This window comes from Alligator mississippiensis, chromosome 13 (assembly GCF_030867095.1).
Source record: "Alligator mississippiensis isolate rAllMis1 chromosome 13, rAllMis1, whole genome shotgun sequence".
Lineage (NCBI taxonomy): Eukaryota > Metazoa > Chordata > Crocodylia > Alligatoridae > Alligator > Alligator mississippiensis.
The window spans coordinates 11,353,983-11,375,067 of NC_081836.1; the positions used below are offsets into that span (position 1 = coordinate 11,353,983).

General features: G+C 46.8%; 2 protein-coding genes across 7 annotated transcripts in view; both read left to right on the forward strand.

The window, feature by feature from the left end:
- Window positions 1-7,176, forward strand: part of KIF1B (kinesin family member 1B) — a 142,893-nt gene extending 135,717 nt beyond the window's left edge. For all 6 annotated transcript variants that reach the window (XM_019493828.2, XM_019493831.2, XM_019493830.2 and 3 more), the window contains 4 exons: window positions 90-239; window positions 725-917; window positions 1,619-1,737; window positions 2,396-7,176. In XM_019493828.2, coding sequence (XP_019349373.1) covers window positions 90-239; window positions 725-917; window positions 1,619-1,737; window positions 2,396-2,438 — 505 coding nt within the window. In that variant the 3' untranslated portion in view covers window positions 2,439-7,176. The remainder of the gene's footprint in view (window positions 1-89; window positions 240-724; window positions 918-1,618; window positions 1,738-2,395) is intronic.
- Window positions 7,177-8,002: 826 nt separating this feature from the next.
- PGD (phosphogluconate dehydrogenase) lies at window positions 8,003-20,555 on the forward strand. The gene is made up of 13 exons (XM_014610417.3): window positions 8,003-8,110; window positions 8,241-8,316; window positions 8,451-8,630; window positions 8,960-9,025; window positions 9,402-9,520; window positions 10,917-10,986; window positions 11,401-11,535; window positions 12,487-12,676; window positions 15,454-15,584; window positions 16,340-16,473; window positions 16,861-16,960; window positions 18,237-18,359; window positions 20,259-20,555. Exons 1-13 carry the CDS (start codon window positions 8,103-8,105, stop codon window positions 20,376-20,378), a joined length of 1,452 nt encoding a protein of 483 aa, XP_014465903.1. The 5' UTR covers window positions 8,003-8,102; the 3' UTR covers window positions 20,379-20,555.
- The last annotated feature ends 530 nt before the right edge of the window (window positions 20,556-21,085 follow it).

Sequence of the window (21,085 nt, forward strand, 5' to 3'; positions counted from 1 at the left end):
TGGGAGGCAGAATTGCTTAGAGATTTGTCATGATCATTTGCTTTGTAGTGATCATTTTTCTCTCCCTCTAATTTTTTTTCCTTTCAAAGGACTCCAGAAGCAAATTCCCGCGCCTCCAGCCCATGCCCCGAGTTGGAACAATTTCAGCTGGTCCCAGCAGTGGAAACCTCCTATCTGGCCAGAGCTGGAAAGAACGAATTCCTGAACCTTGTTCCTGACATTGAGGAGATCAGACCAGGGTGAGATGTGGCGGGAGTGAACCTTCCCTGCCTGCAGACCGAGCTGTCCTGCAATTCCAGGTGTCATGCCCCTTGTGAAGATGAATGCAACAGGTGCTGGCAAGACTGAAGTAGCAGCCTTCAAGAGACTTAGACTAGCGGCAGGGCAGGGGAGCATTATGTTGATTTCTGCCTTATTTAAAGCTCAGTCTTGTAGCTGCCTCCTTCACCAAGCTCCTGTTGACCTGCCGCATGGGCGGACTCATGGTGCAGGTGTAATTTCAGTATAGGGCTGTGTACATTACATTACTTCTCTCATGCTAGGGATTTGCAGGTATTTTCTTGAAGGGCAGGGGTCAAGCTTTCTGATGGAGGAATTGGTAGTTGTTTGGGGTGGGAAACAGAACTGCCTGGCCCAGGGGTTCTGTTGGGCACCGATTCTGCCTACCAGCAGCTGATTTGCTTCAGACAGTCTTAATAACCGGAATTTCCATTTGCTTTTTCAGCTCTGTGGTGTCCAAGAAGGGGTACCTCCACTTCAAGGAGCCGCTTTCTGCCTCCTGGGCCAAGCACTTTGTGGTGGTTCGCCGTCCGTATGTCTTTATTTACAACAGCGACAAAGACCCTGTGGAGAGGGGGATCATCAACTTGTCTACGGCACAGGTGGAGTACAGCGAGGATCAGCAGGCAATGGTGAAGGTCAGTCTGGGGACTGTAGTCCTCCTGGGCACAGAACAGAATCTGTGGGTGAAGTGCAAACATGATTCACACTGCCCTGCTAGTCCAACGTACCTCTGGTCTGGGGGAGCCGCCTCTAGGAGTCAGAGGCAAGAGCCATCTCAGTGGCCAGTCTAGCCCTGTGCCCCTGCTGCAGCTGCTAGCAAGGTTTCCAACCCATGCAGGGATGACTTCTGTGATGGAAATGTAAATATACAGGAAGCTGTTGATAGCACTTGGATTGAGATGTGTGGAATAGAGTTTGAGGCCTCCACCTTAGATGCTCTCCAGCCCTCTGTCATCCCACTGCCAGTCTTGGATGGATGAGACATGGGGGTTGTGGCTCTTTGTCCCTTGACTAATACCCTGATAGCTTGAGCCCATCACATGTGCCTACTCTCAGTAGGAGGTACACTGCTCAATGGATCTGCCACAGCAGCTCATATGAGTTTGCGAGTTAAGTAAAGGCCTATGAGATCTCCTCGTGATAACGGCAGGTTGAGAATATTGTTCATTTAACTGCAAAACAAGGGTAACCTAAGGAAAAGTACCTAAGTCTGGTCAGTCGATGAGTGTTTCATAGGAAACTGCCGCTGGGATAGGCACATTCCAGCAGCAAAGGAGGGTTTAACCTTGGCCGGTGTCATTCCAGCTACTTCACAATGATTGATTAACTCTTTCAGACACCCAACACCTTTGCAGTATGCACGAACCACCGTGGGGTCCTGCTCCAGGCCATCAACGACAAGGACATGAACGACTGGTTATATGCCTTCAACCCTCTTCTTGCTGGAACAATACGGTAAGAAGTAGAGCCTGAGTGAGCTGGGATGTGGCCAGGCAGCCTCTTATACTGGTGAGGGGCTGGGGGAGGCAAGAGAGCCCTCAGCCTATTGGTGTAGAGAAGAGCTAGCCAGAAAGGCTAGGAAGCACAGTGGATGCTGTGTGTGTGCTTGCCAGATGAATCCAATTTAGATATGTGCATGTAGCAGAGGTGTAGAAGGCTAAAAATGGCCTGTGGCCACCCTGTGCCCTTGCAGACTCTCAAGGGCTCTCTGCATTCCACCAAAATCACAGATGCCACCTTGTCAGCCGGGCTGGAGAGCTACTGCCTCTTCAGAAGGACAGGAGGTGATATTGCCTTGAGAAGGTGTGGGACAAGATAACCCCCTGGAGGGCCCTTTAAGCCAGATTTTTTTTTAATTTTGTGACCTCGTGACTGACTGGCGCCTTCTATTTCAATAAAAAGCTAATTGAAACCTCAGCTGTGTTACCTGTGTTTAAACTGGGGCTCACGAGATGTCATCTCATTCTTGGAGCCTGGGGCAGCACATGCAGGCTGCAAGGGCAGAATGGGGGGCAGGTAGGCAAGCACAACTTGGCAGTGGGAAAGGAGGAATAACAGGTCTCTGGAGACAATGCCAAGCTTAACAGCACCTTTTCTTCTCTGTTCCGTACAGGTCGAAACTGGCCCGAAGACGCACGGGCCAGATGAAGTACTGAGTCCGTGTAACGTTCTCCCCCGTTCTCTCTAACGCGCCTTCAGATAGATAAAGTGTTACCTCTCATTTCTCTTTGTGATTCTTGACGGTTTCTCTTGTATGTAATCCTGTGGCTTAACTCTCCCTTCCTCCCCGAGCCCCTTGGCACTTTTTCTAGCTATTCTAACCCCCCTGTTTTTCTTTCCACCTGCGCTGAGAATTCTACTAGTAGCATGTGGCCAAACAAAACAGGAAAAAAAAACCTGGAAAAGGGACGCGGCGATTATGCACAACTTCAAACAAAAACCAAGTGATTTCTTTTTGGTTTTTTCCTTAAAAGGGTTGGTTTCCCATCCTGACTGATTGCGTGGTGTCTCTACCACTGTCCTCAGTGTTGTCTCTCTGTCTGAAGCGCTTTAGGTTTATTATTTATTTGTGTCTTCGTGGTACCCACAATACTGCCCTCAGGACATGGGTCGTAGGCTAAGGAAAGTGGTTCCTTCTAAGTGTCAAGACATGGCATTACCCAGGTGCAAACTGCAGCAGTTCCTCAGACTTTCTGGGTCCTGCCTAACTGGATTCCTTGCGGAAGCTGGCACATAGGAAAAGGCTTCCTGTCCAGGCTGGACTTCGCACTTGTCTAGGAATTTGGGTTCCACTGGGAGATGAAGGAGCTTTTGGTGCTGCACAGGGCCAAAGCAATATCTGCTGCTATGTAGAGCAAGGGGAGGAGGAGCAGAGTCAGAGGTGTAGCAACTGGCTGGAAGGAACTTCTGCTTGGGCTCTTGCAATGGGTAGGGGCAGTCGATGGGCACTTTCTAGCTGGATATCTCCCTAAGCATTAGCTCCCGCTGTTCTGCAGTTGAGCTGAGCAGAGAGAACCCTATGCAGGCAGCGTGACTACATCCTCTGTGCTTGGGAAGGGAGAGTGTGCCACATGAGCACACCAACGACAAAAGTATGATACTGAAAAATCCCAAGGGGTTGCTTCCTGGAACATATGCAGGAAGTAACCAGAAGGGGGCAATGATTCCCTTCTCTCTGTCTTGCTTTTGGCTTGTGAGAGTGCCAGTAGCATGGGCACTCGCTTTTCCCACCACAGAAAACCTTCAAACCAGATATCGCAATGGCCTGGGAAGTCAAGCTGAGGCTTGTCAAGTGAGCTCTTCCTCATGCCCACCTCATGCATGCAGCCCTCCTTCCTGAAATTCAGGTGATGGCCAATCTGGCCACAGGCCAGCGTCCTCTCTCCACCATCCCCTTTTAAAAGCACAGTGCTTGGCATATTTTCCAGCCACTGCATGCTCCAGGGTGGGAAGTCTTGGCTTCTCGTGGGAATAAATATCAAATTTATTTGCACACCTCCTCATCCTCATGTCCTCAGCTGTCTCTAAGCCCTCTACATTCTGTGGACAGGGAAATGGTCCTTTCTGAACAGAGACCAAGCAGACGCCTCATCTTGGTCACCTGGGTGTAATAATTGATCGGAGATCTGTTGTCCATGTGATGATACAGGATCTGTCTTAAGCAAACAGTTGTCTCCTCTTACCAGTGGCCAAGTGAGTTTCCTTTCCCAGGGAGGTGAACTCATTTTCCCAGGTGTGATTTTAGGTGGCTGCAGGCAAATTATTTTTAATGTCCTTTAGAATGCCTCTGCTGTACTTCCTTGGCTCCCTCATAGGCAGTGAAAAAGCTGGTATGGAACGAGGCGAGATACAGAGATGTCATCCTTAGGGTCACAGCCCTCAGGATAGAGGGGGTTTAATTCCACTGATTGTCTAGGGCACATCCAGGGCAGGGTGGATCTCATCCCTTCACCCCAGAAGATGGTTTCCATTCAGGTCGCTCATCTGCACTGAACCACACAGCCCACTGGAGGTTCTGTGGCTAGAAGCGCATGTGAAGGATTCTCAGTAGATCAACTTCATGCCATTGTTATGCTCAGCTTTGGTTGTGCAGCAAAATGCAGTACACTGTGCCCTGCCTCCCTTCCCAAAGCATACATTAAAAAGGAGCAGGAAGATGGAGAACAATTCTTGCTAGGACACATCTGTGTATCTTTCAGAACAGTAACATGCTCAGCCTGTCTCCTGCAGCCCTTTAAAACTCCTTCCAAAGCTGGCATCTGCAGGGGCACCAGGGGGACCCCAGAGCATTGCACAGAAGGTTTTTTTTTCTTTTTGTCTGTAACATTGTTCTTTAATTGCGTTTGACTCTAACCCAGTGCTCGTGTTTCTTTGTTATGTAGTGGACACAATATGCACTTCCAGTGTGGGCACAAACGGGACTGCCAGAGAGAAGCTCCCTGTGCTTGGAGCTGAGCAGATTTCCAGACTGTTTTAAGACTGATTTAGAGGCTAGTTTTATGCACCAAGTTGCTGCTGCTGCTGCTGCCGCCTTCATTGATGAAGGTGGGGCATGTGCAAGGAGGGGAAGGAGGATGGTGATGACAGTGGCATTATGTGACGCACTGAGAACATTTTTATTTTGTTTTAACTAGAACAAAACTAGTTTGCAAAGTCTTTGCTTTGGATAGGCCAGAAGTTGGAGAGCAAATTGAATTGAAATCTCACTAGAACGACTGGATTTGAATGGGGTTAAGGAAACACTCCTTAGAAAGTGGATGTGCCAGGTGGGTGCCCAGCATGCCTGGACACGTTACAGATGGATTGCACGAATGCCAGTCTGTTCTCTTGAGGACTTGAGGCAGCTTCTCATGGCTGGATCCACCAATGGGTCACAGACGATTAGAAGTGCAAAGTTCTATTTTTTTTTTTTAAGTTCCTAAATTTCTTAAGGCCCCAGACTTTGTAACAAAAGGGATTCTTGTCTTTTAGGGTAGGCATTGCCACTTCCAGGCTCAAAGTACAGGGCATGACGGATGTCCTTTTGGATCATCTTGCCACTAATCAAGGTTTGCCCTGGAACATGGCCTTTCCTGGTCTTTTATATCAGAAATAGGAACAATTCAGGTCTTTCTTAAGGAAACTAAAATCCATAATGGTTTTAGCAGCTCTTGATGTAGCCCAAAGAGCTAAAAATTCTGTGGAGAAACAAAGCAGAGAGGGGAAATTGCTATGCTGTCCTCTCATGAGGTTTAAAAACCCAACTGAACTGCTGTGCAAGTTGCACTGAAGGCAGCTGGGGACCTGGAGTCAGCCAGCTCTCGGGCCATGCTGCTGGAGACGAGCCCCATGCCATGGGCCAGCCAACCTATTGAGCATGAGTGCTTTTCCAAAAGGGCGGTTGTTTGGGGGAAGTTAAAGATTGGGAGAAATCACGCATCTCACTTGGGCTTTTTAACTTCATTATTGAGTGAAAGGGAAAAATGACGTATAATGCCAGTGCCAAGAGCTCTGGTGTCAGAGTTCCAAACAAGGCGTTTCATTTTAGAACTGCACTTCCCTGACTTGATTTTAAAGATGCACTTTAAAGGACTTTTTTTAGTTTTTACGAAACTCCTTCCCTTTTGAAATGCAGGCAGGAAGGGGATGTTATCTTCAAACCACTGGGAAGGTTTGTCTAGCCCACATTGAAATTCCCTAGTACTGGTCAGTGAAGTATTTCAAAGCAAAGACTTTATTTTTTGCTGCTTGTTACCTAATTTACAGGGATTTAATTTTATGTAATGTATTGTATATTTATACATCTGTAATTAATTGCACATTAGATAAGGAAGAGGATTAGCTTGGGTATAGCACCCACTGGTACTCTGCAACCGACTAATACTGCCTATGCATATGCATCATTCTGGTGTTATACAGCCTTAGTTTGAGTTCTGTCGGTTTTCTTCCCTTGTGTTAAAATGCAGTTGTTAACCTGCTGCTTGAATGAAGGATACTAATGCTGCTGTTCTTGGAAGGTTTGTTGAATGTATTTTAAATGGGACTCTAACTTGTGTGCGTTGCATCTCCATTGTGGCTAATTACCCCAGTATGTGGTCTGAACTGTACTGTATGTAGCAGGAATGTATTAATTTTGTGCTTCCTTGTTAAAAAACATGAGCTGTTCAAGAACAGGAGGGAGATTTTTTGTTCAGAAGGCCATTTATAAGTTCTCGGTATTGCAGACCAAAAACAACTGAACACTAAACAGGCGATTGATTGTCAGTGTCCATATGAATTTTCCAACCGTTTAGCTCAAGTAGACCAGGAAGTGGAGGGTGTGGAGGTCACGGCTCTTCTGTTTTAATGTTACCAAATTAATGGCCTGATGCGATCAGTGCTGAGCTACCCCTGCTTCCTGTGGGAGTGGAGAATTGGGCAGTCGGGGGTTCTTACCACTTCTTGAGATCAGGTCTTAATTTTCACTCTGCTTGTTCATACTCTGTGTGAAGTCTGTTGACATTCTTGACTTTGGACATAAGAAAGCTGTTGCACTGGAACACAGACTTTTGAACCCAGGTTTCCATCTCCCCACGCTGCCCATCCATACACAGTGTGCACACCATAGTGTAAGTGGCCTTCTCGAACAAGTCTCTTTGAACACTGATCTCGTCCCAGCGAAAGGAGTGTATCAGCAACACTGTACATGATTAATTTCTGATTTTCATTTCCATGTTTTATTTTGTAAATATATCCGATGTTTGGAGCTTGGGTATACAAATGTAAATAGAGTTCACGTATTTGTACTAATTCTGATCCATTTGCTGTATAGCCTTAGGTGTGCAATGCAGATATTATCTAACTGTGTATGGTAACCTTGCACCACTGAACTGTTAGTGAACGAGGTGAAACAATAAAGGTACAACCAGTGCATCAGCAGGCATCCTGCGTGCTTCTTGCTTTCCGGGACTTGTTTTTACACTGCCTTGTTCCCCAGATCCTTGCCATTTAAGAAACCTCTGATGTCTGAGCTGCTTCTGCAGCTGTCTTGTCTCCTGTACGCTCAGGCTGCCTTCACTGGCACTCCTAGTTGTCGTACAGACGTTTGAGGACGTGGGCAGCGGGTGCATCCTGGGTCAGACCAACAGTTCATAGTTTGTTTGCGGCCCCGGGTGGGTGTGTAGGCGCTGCCCATTGAGCTTTACTTCAGTCAGCTGGCAGCTCTCAACACAGTGATTCTGGGAGGTTTTTTCCCTCCCGATGTGCCGCAACGCAATTAATTGTACTGTTCCTCCCCGTCACAACACCAGTCTCCCGGATCACCAGCAGAGTGATGTTACTGGGGGCAGACCCGGGAGGCTGGGCACCCCGATCCCTGTCCCCTCTCGGGGCCCTGGTCGACCTGTGCCCGCCCTCCCTTGCAGAGAAACCAGGATTTGTCTCTGGGAATGAGCTGCTGTGTTCGCACGGCCCTCCCTCCTTCCACGAGAGGCCCCTGGGCTTCTGGCAGGTGAAATGGGCCTGCCTGCGACCACTGCCTGCGCTCTTCCTGGGGTCCCTATTCGGGGCCCCCCTTATTGCGCCCAACTTGAATCATCCTTTGTCCCTGGGCCGGACCCCACCTCGTCCCGGGGCTCCGGGCTGCCCCGCCCCCTCCTGTCAAGAGGCGCCTTCGCCTTTAAGGGGCGAGTCGCTCGGCGCTCCGCTCATCACGCCTGAGCCAGGGACTGGGCAGCAGCCAATGGGAGCGCGGCTCCGCCCCTCGCGCGGGGCGGGGCGGGGCGATGAGAGCAGGGTTGGGGAGCGGTCGCGGGTCGCGGTGATTTGGCAGGAGCCGCCGCCGGAGACGTATCGCCATCGCCATGGCCCAGTGAGTGGGGGAGGGAGCGGGGGTGGGGGGCGCTCGCTTCCCGTCTCCCCTTCGGCTGCGTCGGGCCCCGCGGGGAGCCCGGGGGGGGTCGGACTCGCTAACGCCGTCGCCGCCTTCTCCTTCCCCTCAGAGCCGACATCGCGCTGATCGGCCTGGCCGTGATGGGCCAGAACCTGGTGCTGAACATGAACGACCACGGCTTCGTGGTGAGTGCGGGCTGGGCCGGGCCGGGCCGGGCCGGGGCCTCGTCGGCGCGGCGCGGGGCGGGGCCTCACCTGTGGGCAGCCCCACGAGAAACACCGGCCCGTGGCGTAGCCTGACCCCCCCCCTCCCCTGCCAGGTCTGCGCCTTCAACAGGACGGTGTCCAAGGTGGAGGCGTTTCTGGCCAAGGAGGCCAAGGGAACCAAAGTGATCGGGGCTCGCAGCCTGGAGGAGATGGTCTCCAAGCTGAAGAGGCCCCGACGCATCATCTTGCTGGTGAAAGCGGGAAGCGCCGTGGATGATTTCATCGAGAAGCTGGTAAGACCCGCTTCCTTCCTTCCTTCCCAGGGGCCAAAGCTGCCGCTGCTCCCGCCCTCTGCTCCCCTTCCTGCCCTGCCTGCCCGGGGTGGCCTGCCCGAAGGGACTTCGCAGCAGGGCAGGGCAGGGCAGGGCAGGGCTCAGCGTTTGCGCTGGGGGGGTGGGGGAGGGCTGAACCTATGAGCAAAATCCCGTAAGCGAGGGGCTGGGCTCTAATGTCCCTTGTTGCAGAGCGTTTGGGGGGCTTTACCGGCCCCGAGCGCTCCCAGGTCGACGGGTGGAAGCTGCTTCTTGGCAGATACCAACGGGCTTTTCCTTTGTGGTTGCAGGTGCCGCTGCTGGAAACCGGAGACATCATCATCGACGGGGGCAATTCTGAATACAGGGACACCACGGTGAGCCTGAGCCTGGTTGCCTTAATCCTCTTGTTCGTGGTGGATGTGCTGGGAATGGTTTGCGGATGGCTCTGTCTTCCTAGAAATGGGATTGTTGAACAAACGGACCTTTTATCTCTCTGGTCTTTGCAGGGGCCCATTTGGGGGGGGGAACAAAGGGAAGTTTCTTAACATTCAGAGGGCAGCGCGTGTGCAAGTTCCTCTCTAGCACCAAGCACTGCCCTGGCCAAAGCAGAACTGAAAAAAATAATCTTGGGCCTAAATGGTGTTATTTATGCCTATAGCTCTTTTATGTTTGTCCCGTAAGCCATCCATCTCTGGTTGTTTCAGAAAATGCCCATTTGTTGGATAACTTTTCTCTGTGTCTGTCATTCAGAGGCGCTGCAAGGAACTCCAGGCCAAGGGCATCCTATTCGTAGGAAGTGGCGTTAGTGGTGGAGAGGAGGGTGCCAGATATGGTCCTTCCCTTATGCCAGGAGGAGCCAAAGAGGCTTGGTAAGTGTCAGCCTTTGCCTCTTCATCTGCTTATTCTGCCAGCAGGTCATCTGCTAACTACACTTCTGGGGTTGTGTGTGTGCGCGCATTAAAGAGATACTTAAGCATCAGCTGTCCTGGGGGCTTGGATTGTCCAACTTAGCTGAGGTCACAGCAGCGCTGGCTCTGCACGCTGGGCAAACCTTGTCCAATGTTCTTCTCCGTGGGTTTTAGGAGGTGTCACCAGAAGTACAGAACAGTGTTGTGGGGTAAGTGAATAGGGCAGATGACCAGCCAAGAGTCCTAATCCCTTTATTGTGTCTTTTGGGAATCTCAAAGGCGAGCTCAGTTTCTGTGTCCTCGAACTGTCACAAAGTGTATGAACTCTTGCACATAAGCTGGGCTCTCAACCCAGCACCTTCTTCTACCCCAGGCCACTAAAAGGGTTTGCAAGCAACAGCTGCTTCAGGATTTGTTTCCGACTCTCTCCCAGTTTTGCCCCTGTACTGATGCTCCAATGGAGTGAGGTTTCCTCTTCCAGGCTTAATTTCAGTTCAAGGGAGGGGCAGCTTAAGCAAATCTCAAAAATCCTGACGCTTTGCACTGGCTGTGCCTCCCAAATCAGCCTGTTCCAGCTTGATGATGCAAAGATCATAGTGACGGCTGTAATCTCTGCTCTCCAGGTTTTGTTTAGCTTTTAAACACTTAGGTGAAGACGGGTCCTTTTTTTTCCACCTTCCCCTGGAACTCTGTCCTTGTCTGCCTGCTTTCCTTACTCTTCCCACACGCCTCCCGATAGCTCCCTTCACCTGCTCCTGATTTGATGTCCTTCCGCGTTATCTAATGGGCACACTTTTTCTTGTTCTGTGCTTGTCTGTGACTTGGGTTTCTAGGCACTACAGTTATACTATTTTTAACCTCCCAGTAAGCTGTCATTAAGTCCCTTCTGTCTGCTCCTCTAAAGCACCTCACGCTGATCCTACAGTTAGAGCATGGGACAGTGAAGCCAGAACCTGGGTTGAGATCTGGGCTGTGCCACTGATGACCTGCACGACCTTGGCTGTGTCATTCAACCCCTCTCTTCCTTAGTTTTTCCATCTGCAGAATGGTGGTGATAATGCTTACCCTGTGAAAAACATTGAAGACCTCATCTGGAGGACACTCAATAGATAAACAGCATGGGCTGTTTTCCATTTCTTGCATCTGGTGGTTAATTACAGAGTCCTCCTGCTTTTATTTATGTGATGAAGGAGATGTCTTGTAGCGGTGTTGCCAAACAGCAAATATCCCTTCCCTCTCTCTGGACTGGAAGTCAGTCACAGTGACACACCAGTAGATTTGTGTGGCACCAGTAGATTTCTGTTGCAGTGTTACTGCCCTTTGCCAAGCTACTGAGCTGTACTACTCCTCTCTGCAGGCCTCACATCAAGACAATATTTCAAAGCATTGCTGCTAAAGTGGGAACTGGAGAACCCTGCTGTGACTGGGCAAGTACTTACTGGCATTGCTCCATCTGGTGAGGTGGTTGGAACCATTGCTTGTGTGGTCAGGCTGCTCCAGTTGGTGTATGTCCTTCTCACAGATGCAACTAAAACTTCCTTCAAGAAAACAGGGCTGCTTATTGCACTGATTCTTTAGCTTGCTGCATGCCAGTCAGATTTATTGTTCTGCAAGACTTCACTTTTCCTGTGGTCTAGAGAAGAAGTACATTGGGAAAATAACATGGGAAAACTATGCAGTGTTGCTGGGTATGCTTTGTCTGAAGTCATATAGGGGGGTGTAGTGTTCCGGAGCACTTTTAATCAGTACTACTCTGACAGATGTGAAGCAAAGATTAAACCTGTGGGCAGGTACTAAAGGTCAGCAGCAGCATCCTTAAAGAAGCCTTATGTCTTGGGCAGGTGGGAGATGAAGGCGCCGGGCACTTTGTGAAGATGGTACACAATGGGATCGAATATGGAGACATGCAGCTGATTTGTGAGGCCTACCACCTGATGAAGGATGTCCTGGGCATGGAACACGATGAAATGGCAAAGGTGAGCTATGATGTGTGTGTCTTTCCCGATCTGCTTCTCCTCTGCCTTGGACCTCAGTGAGTAGCTGCTCTGCCACGAGAGCAACATCTGCAGTAAAATCGCCTTAACAGTTTCGGTGAGGCTCAGGAACCCAAATCATAGTATTCAACTGAGGCAGGTAGCTGCAGGGTGTCAAACCTGAATGATTTTAACTGTTACCTGAGATCCTTCATTCCTCAATTCCGTTTTTCCTGGGAAGGAGTCTGTCTTGGGAAAGTGTGTGAAGTGTTTTGAGTAACGTCTCTGTTGTTCATTGGCTCGGTCTGAAAATGCTAATGAAGCTAATAAGAGAGATCCCAAAGAACCCTTGAGGCAGGGTAGAATTCAGTATGGGGCAGGTAGCTCTTTGTGAGTGTTGAATGGTTCTCAAATGAACCAAGAGAATAGCTTAAAATAGGAGTTGGCAGTATTTTTGGTCACAGTGCTAAAAACACTTACAGCCTCAATTTGTAAGATGTTGGTGTGCCGGGGTGGATGGTGGGGGAGCGCAAGGAGCCTAATCCTTGTTGTGGCAGCATTGCCCTGATTTTCCTTCCCTGCTCTTCTGCCTGAGGCACAAGTGCCAAGCAAAATCCCTTCGTTTGCCGTGCTCTGGCACCTATGCCAGGGGTTGTCTATTACTGGCTGAAAGCATTGTGTCATGGGATTAAGTGGAAAGGTGGTTGCACTTCCCTCAGACAGCCCAAGCTTATAGGCAGCAGGCCAGAGCATGCCAGCACGTCGCTGTTTAGAGATGGCTACTTTGCAGCTCTGTGTCTGAGGTGCCCCTAACCTGAGGATGTGATGGTTCCAGTTCGAGGCTCCCAAGTAGTGACCTAGCAACGTGGCTAAGATCTGTATGTTTGAAGAGGAGCCGGCAAATTGACCTGGAGTGAGTGTGCCACCTGCATTCCCTTTGTTTGTGCTTCCAAGGCATTTGAGGAATGGAATAAGACGGAGCTGGACTCATTCCTGATTGAAATCACAGCCAACATTCTCAAGTTCAAGAACCCTGACGGCAAACACCTGCTCCCAAAAATCAGGGACAGTGCAGGGCAAAAAGGCACAGGGAAGTGGACGGCTATCTCGGCTCTGGAGTACGGAGTCCCTGTCACACTGATTGGTAGGTGGCTTTGTGTTATAACCTTGTGTCTTGATCTATACCTCTCAGAGCAAGCTTGTGATGAAGCATGCTGAGGCACAGCAACATCGGAGACCAGCCCAGGGCAAGGCTCTTATCTCTAGTCTACTAGTGTAGGTCCTTTTGCCCTTTGAGAGCAGATATGGGGGAGAGGCAAATTGCTCATTGTTCTTCATGTATCCTTTGTGGGTGTTTTTCCTAGCCATTTCTCCAGGCCTCCTTTGGCTATCGAGGCACCTTTTGTCCATGCCATGCTGTTTGCTATGTCCACAAGTAGAAAAGTGAGTTAATGTTAGGGTTCACATGAGAAATGAGTAGAGAGTTGAGAAGATCGCTCCCACTCTAGTGTGGTTTTGTGCTCTTCCCAATAATCCTTCCTCTTTGCCCCTGTACTGATGCCCCTCACACTTCTGGGAAAGGTGTAAAGCTTCTGTTCTGCCCCAGCTGTATGGAAACATTCATTGTCCCAGACGGTCATTTTCCCCATCCCCATATACTTTCCTTTCACCTATATTCTCTGTGATTGCTTTGGTACTTCTTGGCGGATGTAGGGTCATTTTGACTAGACGGGGAAATTTAACCTGTGCCCTCGCTATGACTTGAGCGACGTTACTGCCAGATACCTTGGGGATGGATATCAGTGGTTGAGCTTGAAAGCCTCCATTTCGCACCACGAGAGTCTCTTGCATTATCTCCATATGCTGCAAATAGGTTTTTTGTTAGCCCTTATAGCTAGCTTACAGCCTGATCCAGTGTCAAAGTGGGAGTCCTTCCAGCGACATCAGCAGGTTTGGATAATGTGCCTAAATCACTTTGGAGAATTACCCACACTGATATCTGTGTAATTACCCCCCCACCCACAGTTGTCTTAGCCTGATTTTTTTTAAAGTAGTTATGACACTGCAAGTGTGTCAGGAATCAACCCCCAACCTGTGTTACTGAGGGTTTATGAGCCCTCCCTGTGGGCAGGTGAATGAAGTGGCTGAACAGGTTCTCTCTCTGTTGTCTGTGCTTTATTTTTGTGTTCTCTTCTCTGTCTCCTTTTCCCTCTTTTTTTTATCTTGGTTTGTAAAAAAAAGATCAACTTTACTGATTGCTGCCTCTGTGGCCTGCTGAATCCAGCTCATCACAGAAGCTGGACTGCATTGCAACAAAGGAGCTGTTTACAAAGGGCTGCAGCTGCCAGCAAGTTATTTCCTGAATAATTTGAACATAACAGAGGTCTAGTCTCACTTGGAGCTCTGCTTTCGTTTAATTTTTCATTCCCCCGTTGATTTAGTAATGTTTCCTTTATTTTGGACTCTTGCAATTGCAGGGATCAAGAGTGGAGTGTGGAGATAGTCCTTGGATGTAGTCATGTGGTACAGGAATGTTTCCTGGGGTAATGCTGAGATGTATAGGGAAGGTAGGCCTTCATAACTGCTCTTGTGCAAACACGGATATTCTTAAGTCAGTTGCTACATGTTTTTTCTTGCATCAGTGTGACTTGCAGACTTTTCCCTGGTATAGCAGAGTCATGCTTGCTCCACAATGCAGAAGGAAGTATTTTGGCAAAAGTATAAAGGAGGGGCCAGTCCTGACTGCTGCACTGTGAAAATCTTAGTATAGGGAAGGTTCAGAAGCCACTGTAAATCTGTGACTCATGTTTGGAGGCATTTGAAGGATTTCTCAAAACCAGGAACTAGTGTTAAGGGAAGAAGGAAAGTCCATTGTGCACAGTATAATAAGTCAACCCTGCCTTCATCTTTCTATCAGTCCCTTGAAAGGTGTGTTCAAATGCTTTGTTGAGAAGGAAATTGTTTAAATTACCAGTTTCTTCATTGATTATCTTGGGCAAACTGTAGACGCGCCTAAAGAGTATTTATTTTTGTCCATTCAGTTTATCTGGGAATTAGATATACTTTTATTGATTGGCTTCTCCTACATAGACTCCCTTTCCTACATATAGAAATAATAAAGCTCTTAGACTAAGGACAGGCAAAGTCCAGCTTGTGGGCTGGATCTGGTTGGCAGTGGACTCCATTTCCCAGCCACCCCTGCGCATGGCTGGGGCCAGTCTCCATGGAGACCCCAGCTGCAGCTGCACAGGAAAGCTCTGTGGCAGAGCAGGGCAGAGGGCTGCTGTGGAGTCGCTGGGAACTTTTGATGGGGCATATAATATATGTGTGTGTGTGTGTGTCTACACACACATGTATACACATATATAAACATTGTTTGAGTGATTTTTTTTTTTTTTTTAAGTATGTTCAGTTAGTGTGATTGATACTGGGCCTTTGCCTAACTTTTTCATCTTCAAAGCACCTTGCAAATATTCTTTATGTCTCCAATTCCCACATGCTCCCGGGACATGGTCATAGTCGCATCTTCAAGATAGAAGGAACTAAGATCAAAAGATTCAAGTAGCTTGTGCAAGCAAGGGGAAATGTTGATTGTTTCCAGGAATTTTGTCATGGGGATGCCCCATGCCTTTTTTAAATAGATTAAACCAGGCAGTGTTGCCCAATACTGCTCTATCCCAGTCTACATTTTCGGACTGGTAGTTCCTTCCACTGTTTTTCAAATAATGAAACCGGAAATCCCTATGTTGTGGAAGCCACCAGACAGCTTACCTTTCCATTGGCCTCCTTCCCTCAAAGCATGAGCTCCTCCATGCTTGTTCCTTCCCTCATTTCACCACATGCCAGGGCTCCAGATGCAGGTGAACCTTAGAGCTGGGGTGGTGATAGCTAACTAAATACTCTTTCCTCTTTTGTTTAAAGGTGAAGCTGTCTTTGCGCGGTGCCTGTCTTCTCTCAAGGATGAGAGGGTACAGGCCAGCAAACTCTTGGAAGGTCCCAAAATGACTCAGTTCAGTGGAAACAAGAAGGCATTTCTGGAGGATATTCGCAAGGTGGGTTGTAACTCCCAGCCACACCTCTGCGTTAGAAATGTTAGCATGGGACATGTGCTCCCTTTGCTCTTGCTCTCCCTGCTCATAAGCATCGGGCATCATGCTTGTCTGCCTTCTGCCGTGTTTTACCTTTCTTTCCCACTGTGTGGCAGCTGGCACGCAGCAAAACCTGGTTAATGGGGAACCCATTTGCTGACCAGAGAAAGAGAATCTGCCTAGCAAAAGTTTCAGGAGATAGAAGTAGACAATTTAATTCATGTATGGATATATAAATGTCCCGGGTCTGTTTTAGATGGATTGAAAAAAGACTGCTTGCTGTTTTGCCATCATTCCTTTCACTGGTGCCCTTTTGTTTTGAGAGAAATGATTGGAGCGTGTGCCCAAAATAACCACCATGACTAAAACCAAAGAGGATTTGACTGCATCTGTTTCTAATTCTAACCCAACCTGTTGTTTGAAAGTAAGCCAAGAAAATAGCCAACATTTGACTGTCACCATCTGAATTACATTGGAGAGAATTTTTTTTTCAAGGACATATTGACCTGAGTCTACTTTTGAGCTGTAAGTTTTAAAAGGCATAGATTATCCAGTGTAGTAGTTTGGAAGTGAGCAGGTGAGTCTTTTTTACAAAGACCTGGAAGATAGCCATCTAAGTGGGCCTTTTGGGTCTGTGTGCTCTGCTTGTGGGTCTGATTGCAAGTTTCTTCCATCTGAGTTTGTGGGATGTCATTTAATTTGTTGGTTTGTTTCTCCAGGCCCTATATGCCTCTAAGATCATCTCCTATGCTCAAGGTTTCATGCTGCTGAGACAGGCAGCCAAGGAGTTTGGCTGGACATTAAATTATGGTGGTATTGCACTGATGTGGAGGGGAGGCTGCATCATCCGAAGGTAAGGGAACATTTGGGACAACGTAGGGTCATTACAATGTAGTGCAGGTGATGGAGACCCTTGACTGGCCTACCCAGAGATCTCCTTGGGAAGATCCTTGCATTTCATCAGCTTGGATGCTATTGTCCTACATCAAACGCAGGACCCCGGGCAACTTAATGCCAGGTTCATGTATGACTCAGCCACTGTTGAGTTCCTTTTCATGTTTTCACTTTGCTTTTCCTCCCTGGGCTTGGGTGTTTGAAAGCTAGTGGTAGGCACAGTATTTACAGAACCCAGCCATATTTGCTGCCTTTCTAATCAGAGACGTATGCACCTTGGATTCTTGGCCACTTAACAGCCCCCGCCACTGAAATCTAATCTCAGTTTTGCATCTGTCCTCTGTAGTGTGTTCCTGGGGAAAATCAAAGATGCTTTTGACCGAAATCCTGAGCTCCAGAACCTGCTGTTGGATGACTTCTTTAAGACAGCTGTTGAAAACTGTCAGGTGCGTGCCCCAGGAAGAGATTATCACTAATGCAACAATTTTGAAATGTGGCATATTCCAGTTGTGACCCAGAATGACTCTTCATCTGTATTGGGAGATTTCAAAGGAGAGAATGCAGGGTGTCATATTTTATATAGCACTCTTAATCTCAAGACAGTTTGGGAATGTGTGCGTGTGTGTATGTGTCTGTATCTTTGCATGCAGTATATGTATGCTTTTAAAGGTAACTACCTACAGTTGCTGTAAAGTCTCAAATGTTACCCATGTACATCCCACAGTGCCACGTGATATATTAATATTTGCTCCTTAGAGTTAATTTGCAGGCAGATAAAATGCTTTCTAAATCAAGTTCCTTATCCTTGAAGCTCCACTATTCATTCTCATAAACTCTAAGGCTGCTGCTTCATTGTCATGTAAAAGCTTTCAGGCAGAATGTAGCAATTCGGAAGAATTGTGATTTTTTTTTTTTTTTTTTAAAACCTATTTGTCAGACACGGTGAAACCTTCCTCTTACCACTGTACAATTTGTTCTGCCTTGGAAGGTACCTGCTGTGCAGAACTTGGATTACAATTGTGAAGCTATTTAAATTCTGGCTCTATTATGATACGTTGCAGTAGCATAGAATCAACAGTGTGCTAAACTCTCTGCTCACAAGATCTGGGTTGGAGATGAGCCCTATCAGAATGATAACTGGGGTGTCTGCCTGGCTGTTGTTTTATTACTCATAATAGTAGAAGGAGTTGTTTTATGACTGTCAGCTCTGTTCACTGAAACTGAATATTTTGTGTATGTTACTAAATCCAATGTAAAGTTGAGACAAAGGACTATCTGCATATCTCTCTGTGGTACTGTGCTGGCCCTTCTTTCCCTGGGAAGTTTTTTGAGCTGTGCTTCATTAGGTTTGCTGAAAACGCTTCTTTGTCTGCTCAGCCTGTTATGCTTTTTGCGGTTTTGGAATGTGTTGTCCTTATGTATGAAAATAGGAGTCTCCCTGCCTGAGGTCTAGACCTGATCATGTTCATGGTATACAGTTGTGTTTTTAGTGTTTGGAACCTTGTTCATTGGTTCTGTATTTCTGGGCAGCACTCTGGGCTGCCTTTGTTTATCTAAAATGACTGGGAAATGGTGCTCCAGTTTGGTTTCATGACATCTGGGGTGATGCCTATTAGTAAACACTGGCATTAGTTTGGATCCCAGCACATCCTACCTAGCTCCTGTATCTGATGCTGGCTAAGAAGCATTTCCCTTTCTTCCTTCCTTCTTAACCCCTTCCAGGATTCCTGGCGACATGTAATCAGCACTGGAGTCCAGATTGGCATCCCTATGCCCTGCTTCACCACAGCACTTTCTTTCTATGATGGGTACAGGCATGAAATGCTCCCAGCTAACTTGATTCAGGTAAGTACCTGAGCTACTACACAGAAATCTTTTGAGCCTGAACTTCAGTCTGAGAAAAATAAAGCACTTGAACTGTTACAAACTCTGTGTTCCAGTTACACGGTCTAACAAACTTAATGAACATAGTTAGCAGTGGCCAGGTTGCCCTCGTAGTTAGCCCAAATGAAAAATCATCTTAGCAAATATTTAGAACTTGAAGGAGTTGGGAAGATCGTTTCTTTGTAATTGCAGCAGATCTCATAGATGAACATGAGCTGCTTGAGGTAACCATTAAAACAAGCTTCACAACATTGGATGGTGTGGCATTAGTTCCATTGACACCATGTTTTTCTAGATCACCTGATCATGAAGGGAAAGAGAGTCAGTTTCTAGCTGGACATTGCCAAGACAAAGAGCCTTCATTGGCATGTGCTGCAGGGAATAAGCTGGCCTTGGTTGGAAGATGGATTGGATGATTTAACAGATGTCTTCCATTTCTACCTGTTATGAGTCATCAGTACAGTCAGGCTTTTGTCAGTGGAATATAAAAACAACACAGTTCAGCGCTGCTTAGATACTGATCTAAAGAGCATAATGATAAAAAGTCCTTTTGTTACCACCTATCTGGCATAGTAATTATGGCTAATGTTGTCTAATACAACTCAAGTTGCCTAACTTTGAAAGGCCTATCTTCACAAAGCTATGACAACCTTGGACAAAGAAGAGTATGTCTATTAGCGTGACTAAAATTTTTTCACGTTTCCCATCTGTAAATTTGGGATAATTAATCTGATGACCTTTTGTGATCTTTTAATGACAAGTGCAATTAAACCCTATAATATAAGTAGTGATTGTTATTAATTTGAAGATCAACTTTATTACATGTATCAGAAGTAACTTGTAGCCATGGCAGAGGATTTTGACCGAGGTGTGCTAGTGCTTTTATAGGGATTAAAACCTAGGAGTTCCTGGCTAGAAAGTTTTGCCCTTTCTCTCAAGGGTAAAACCAGATTTAGGGTCAGGAAGGAATTTTAACGCCTGGTCAGATTGCTACAGACTGTGCAGGTTTTTGCTTTCCTCTGTAGCAGAGGGTGTGGCCCTTTTCCTGGGATCTCTTGAGCGTAGATTAACAACCTTGCAGCAGTAGGACATTGTCCACCTGCCTTACTCATGGCAGGTTATGGGGCTGTGCTTTGTATCTGTGTGGGAGGGTTGCTGGTGTAGTAATAGGTTAGACAAGGATTTGCTTGACATGGTTTGGATAGGGATGATCCTGCGTCAGGCCCAGGGGGTTGGACTAGACCTCTAGAGGTCCCTTCCAGTCCTTCTCTTCTGTGATTCTATGATTTAAAAAGCATATAAGCCTGAGAGAATCAATATTATATGGACCTTTGTTAAAATTTGAGAACAAATAACTTCAACAGTTATTCAGTAATTAAGTCATGACTCTTTCCTAGTATTCTCTGTAGCCAAGTATCAGTGCATGTGAACGATTGGCCACAAAAGGCCTGTTTTCTAATTTGTTACCTCATCGAGGCGATGTTTTTTCATCTGCACCCTCAAATCTAAATTCTTTGATACTGTTTGAGCGTAATAAAATGTAGCTCAGCCAGGTACTTCTGCTCCTCCCTTATTCTGTGTTCTTCCTGAATCTTCTTTTCTGATGACTTTGTCATCATTTAATGGAGCACATTTAACATTTCAGGCATATCTAACCTGTAACTGCCTGTAATCCTGCCTCTCAGTTTATCAGTATTACTTGAAATGTCACATTTCTTTTAAAATATGCATGTCACTTGGATATCACAGGCATGGACTCAGTAAGACAACTAAGTAGATACATATATACAGAGGTGGTAGGTAAAGTATAGTATTTCATTAGTATTTGACTGTATTGCTTCTTTATATTTTGTTTTCTAGGCTCAGCGTGACTACTTTGGTGCTCATACCTATGAACTGCTGTCAAAGCCAGGGGAATTTATCCATACTAACTGGACAGGTCATGGAGGAAATGTTTCTTCTTCATCCTATAATGTCTAGTAGGAGTGCTCTAGTAGTCCCTGCAGAACACCAAGATACTGTAGATCTCAGACATTCCTCTTCCTGTGCACTTTGCTGGAGTTTGTCTGGGTGCTTTTTATAAAAAAAAACAAACAAACCCCAACTTGTAGGTGTATGTCTTATAAGGGCAACAAAATAAATGTACTTGTAAATGTATTGTTTGGCGTGCTTATTTTTCTCTTCCCTCTTTTCCTGTTGCTGGGGCAGGACTAATCAGAAATACAACTTTTGTGCAATAGTTCATAGAACACATTTAATCCCACTTTAATAGTCTGTACATAATCTCCAACACCTCCACTAACCATCTGGATAGAAAACCACAGAAATGCAGCTGTCTCCAAGTTGAAGAGTGGCAAATAATCAGTGCACAGTAACAATATGCAGTGGTGGAGTAATGAATCTTCATTCAGAGCAGGAAGGATCTTGGTGCTTAAGGTGTAATTTTTAAGCATCCACCTGAACGCATTCCTTCTCTACATCTACCATAATGAGCTTCACTTATTTTTCTTAAAAGGACGAAGGGAGAGTTGGTCACAAAGGGATTTGACTCCATAGTTCCCGACAGTCTAAATACTTCAAAACTAATACTTCAGTTGCTAAGGTAGGCCCTCTTCAGCTCCTCTGTTATACTAGAAGTTAAGATAGCTGATTTTTTATTAATTACATTTTGTCCTTTTTTAGCAATT

Excerpts from the sequence above, each read along its gene's own strand:
- PGD (XM_014610417.3), top strand. Across the intron at positions 9,026-9,401 it reads CTGAATACAGGGACACCACG|AGGCGCTGCAAGGAACTCCA; the intron begins GTGAGCCTGAGC and ends TCTGTCATTCAG. Across the intron at positions 12,677-15,453 it reads AGTCCCTGTCACACTGATTG|GTGAAGCTGTCTTTGCGCGG; the intron begins GTAGGTGGCTTT and ends TTTTGTTTAAAG.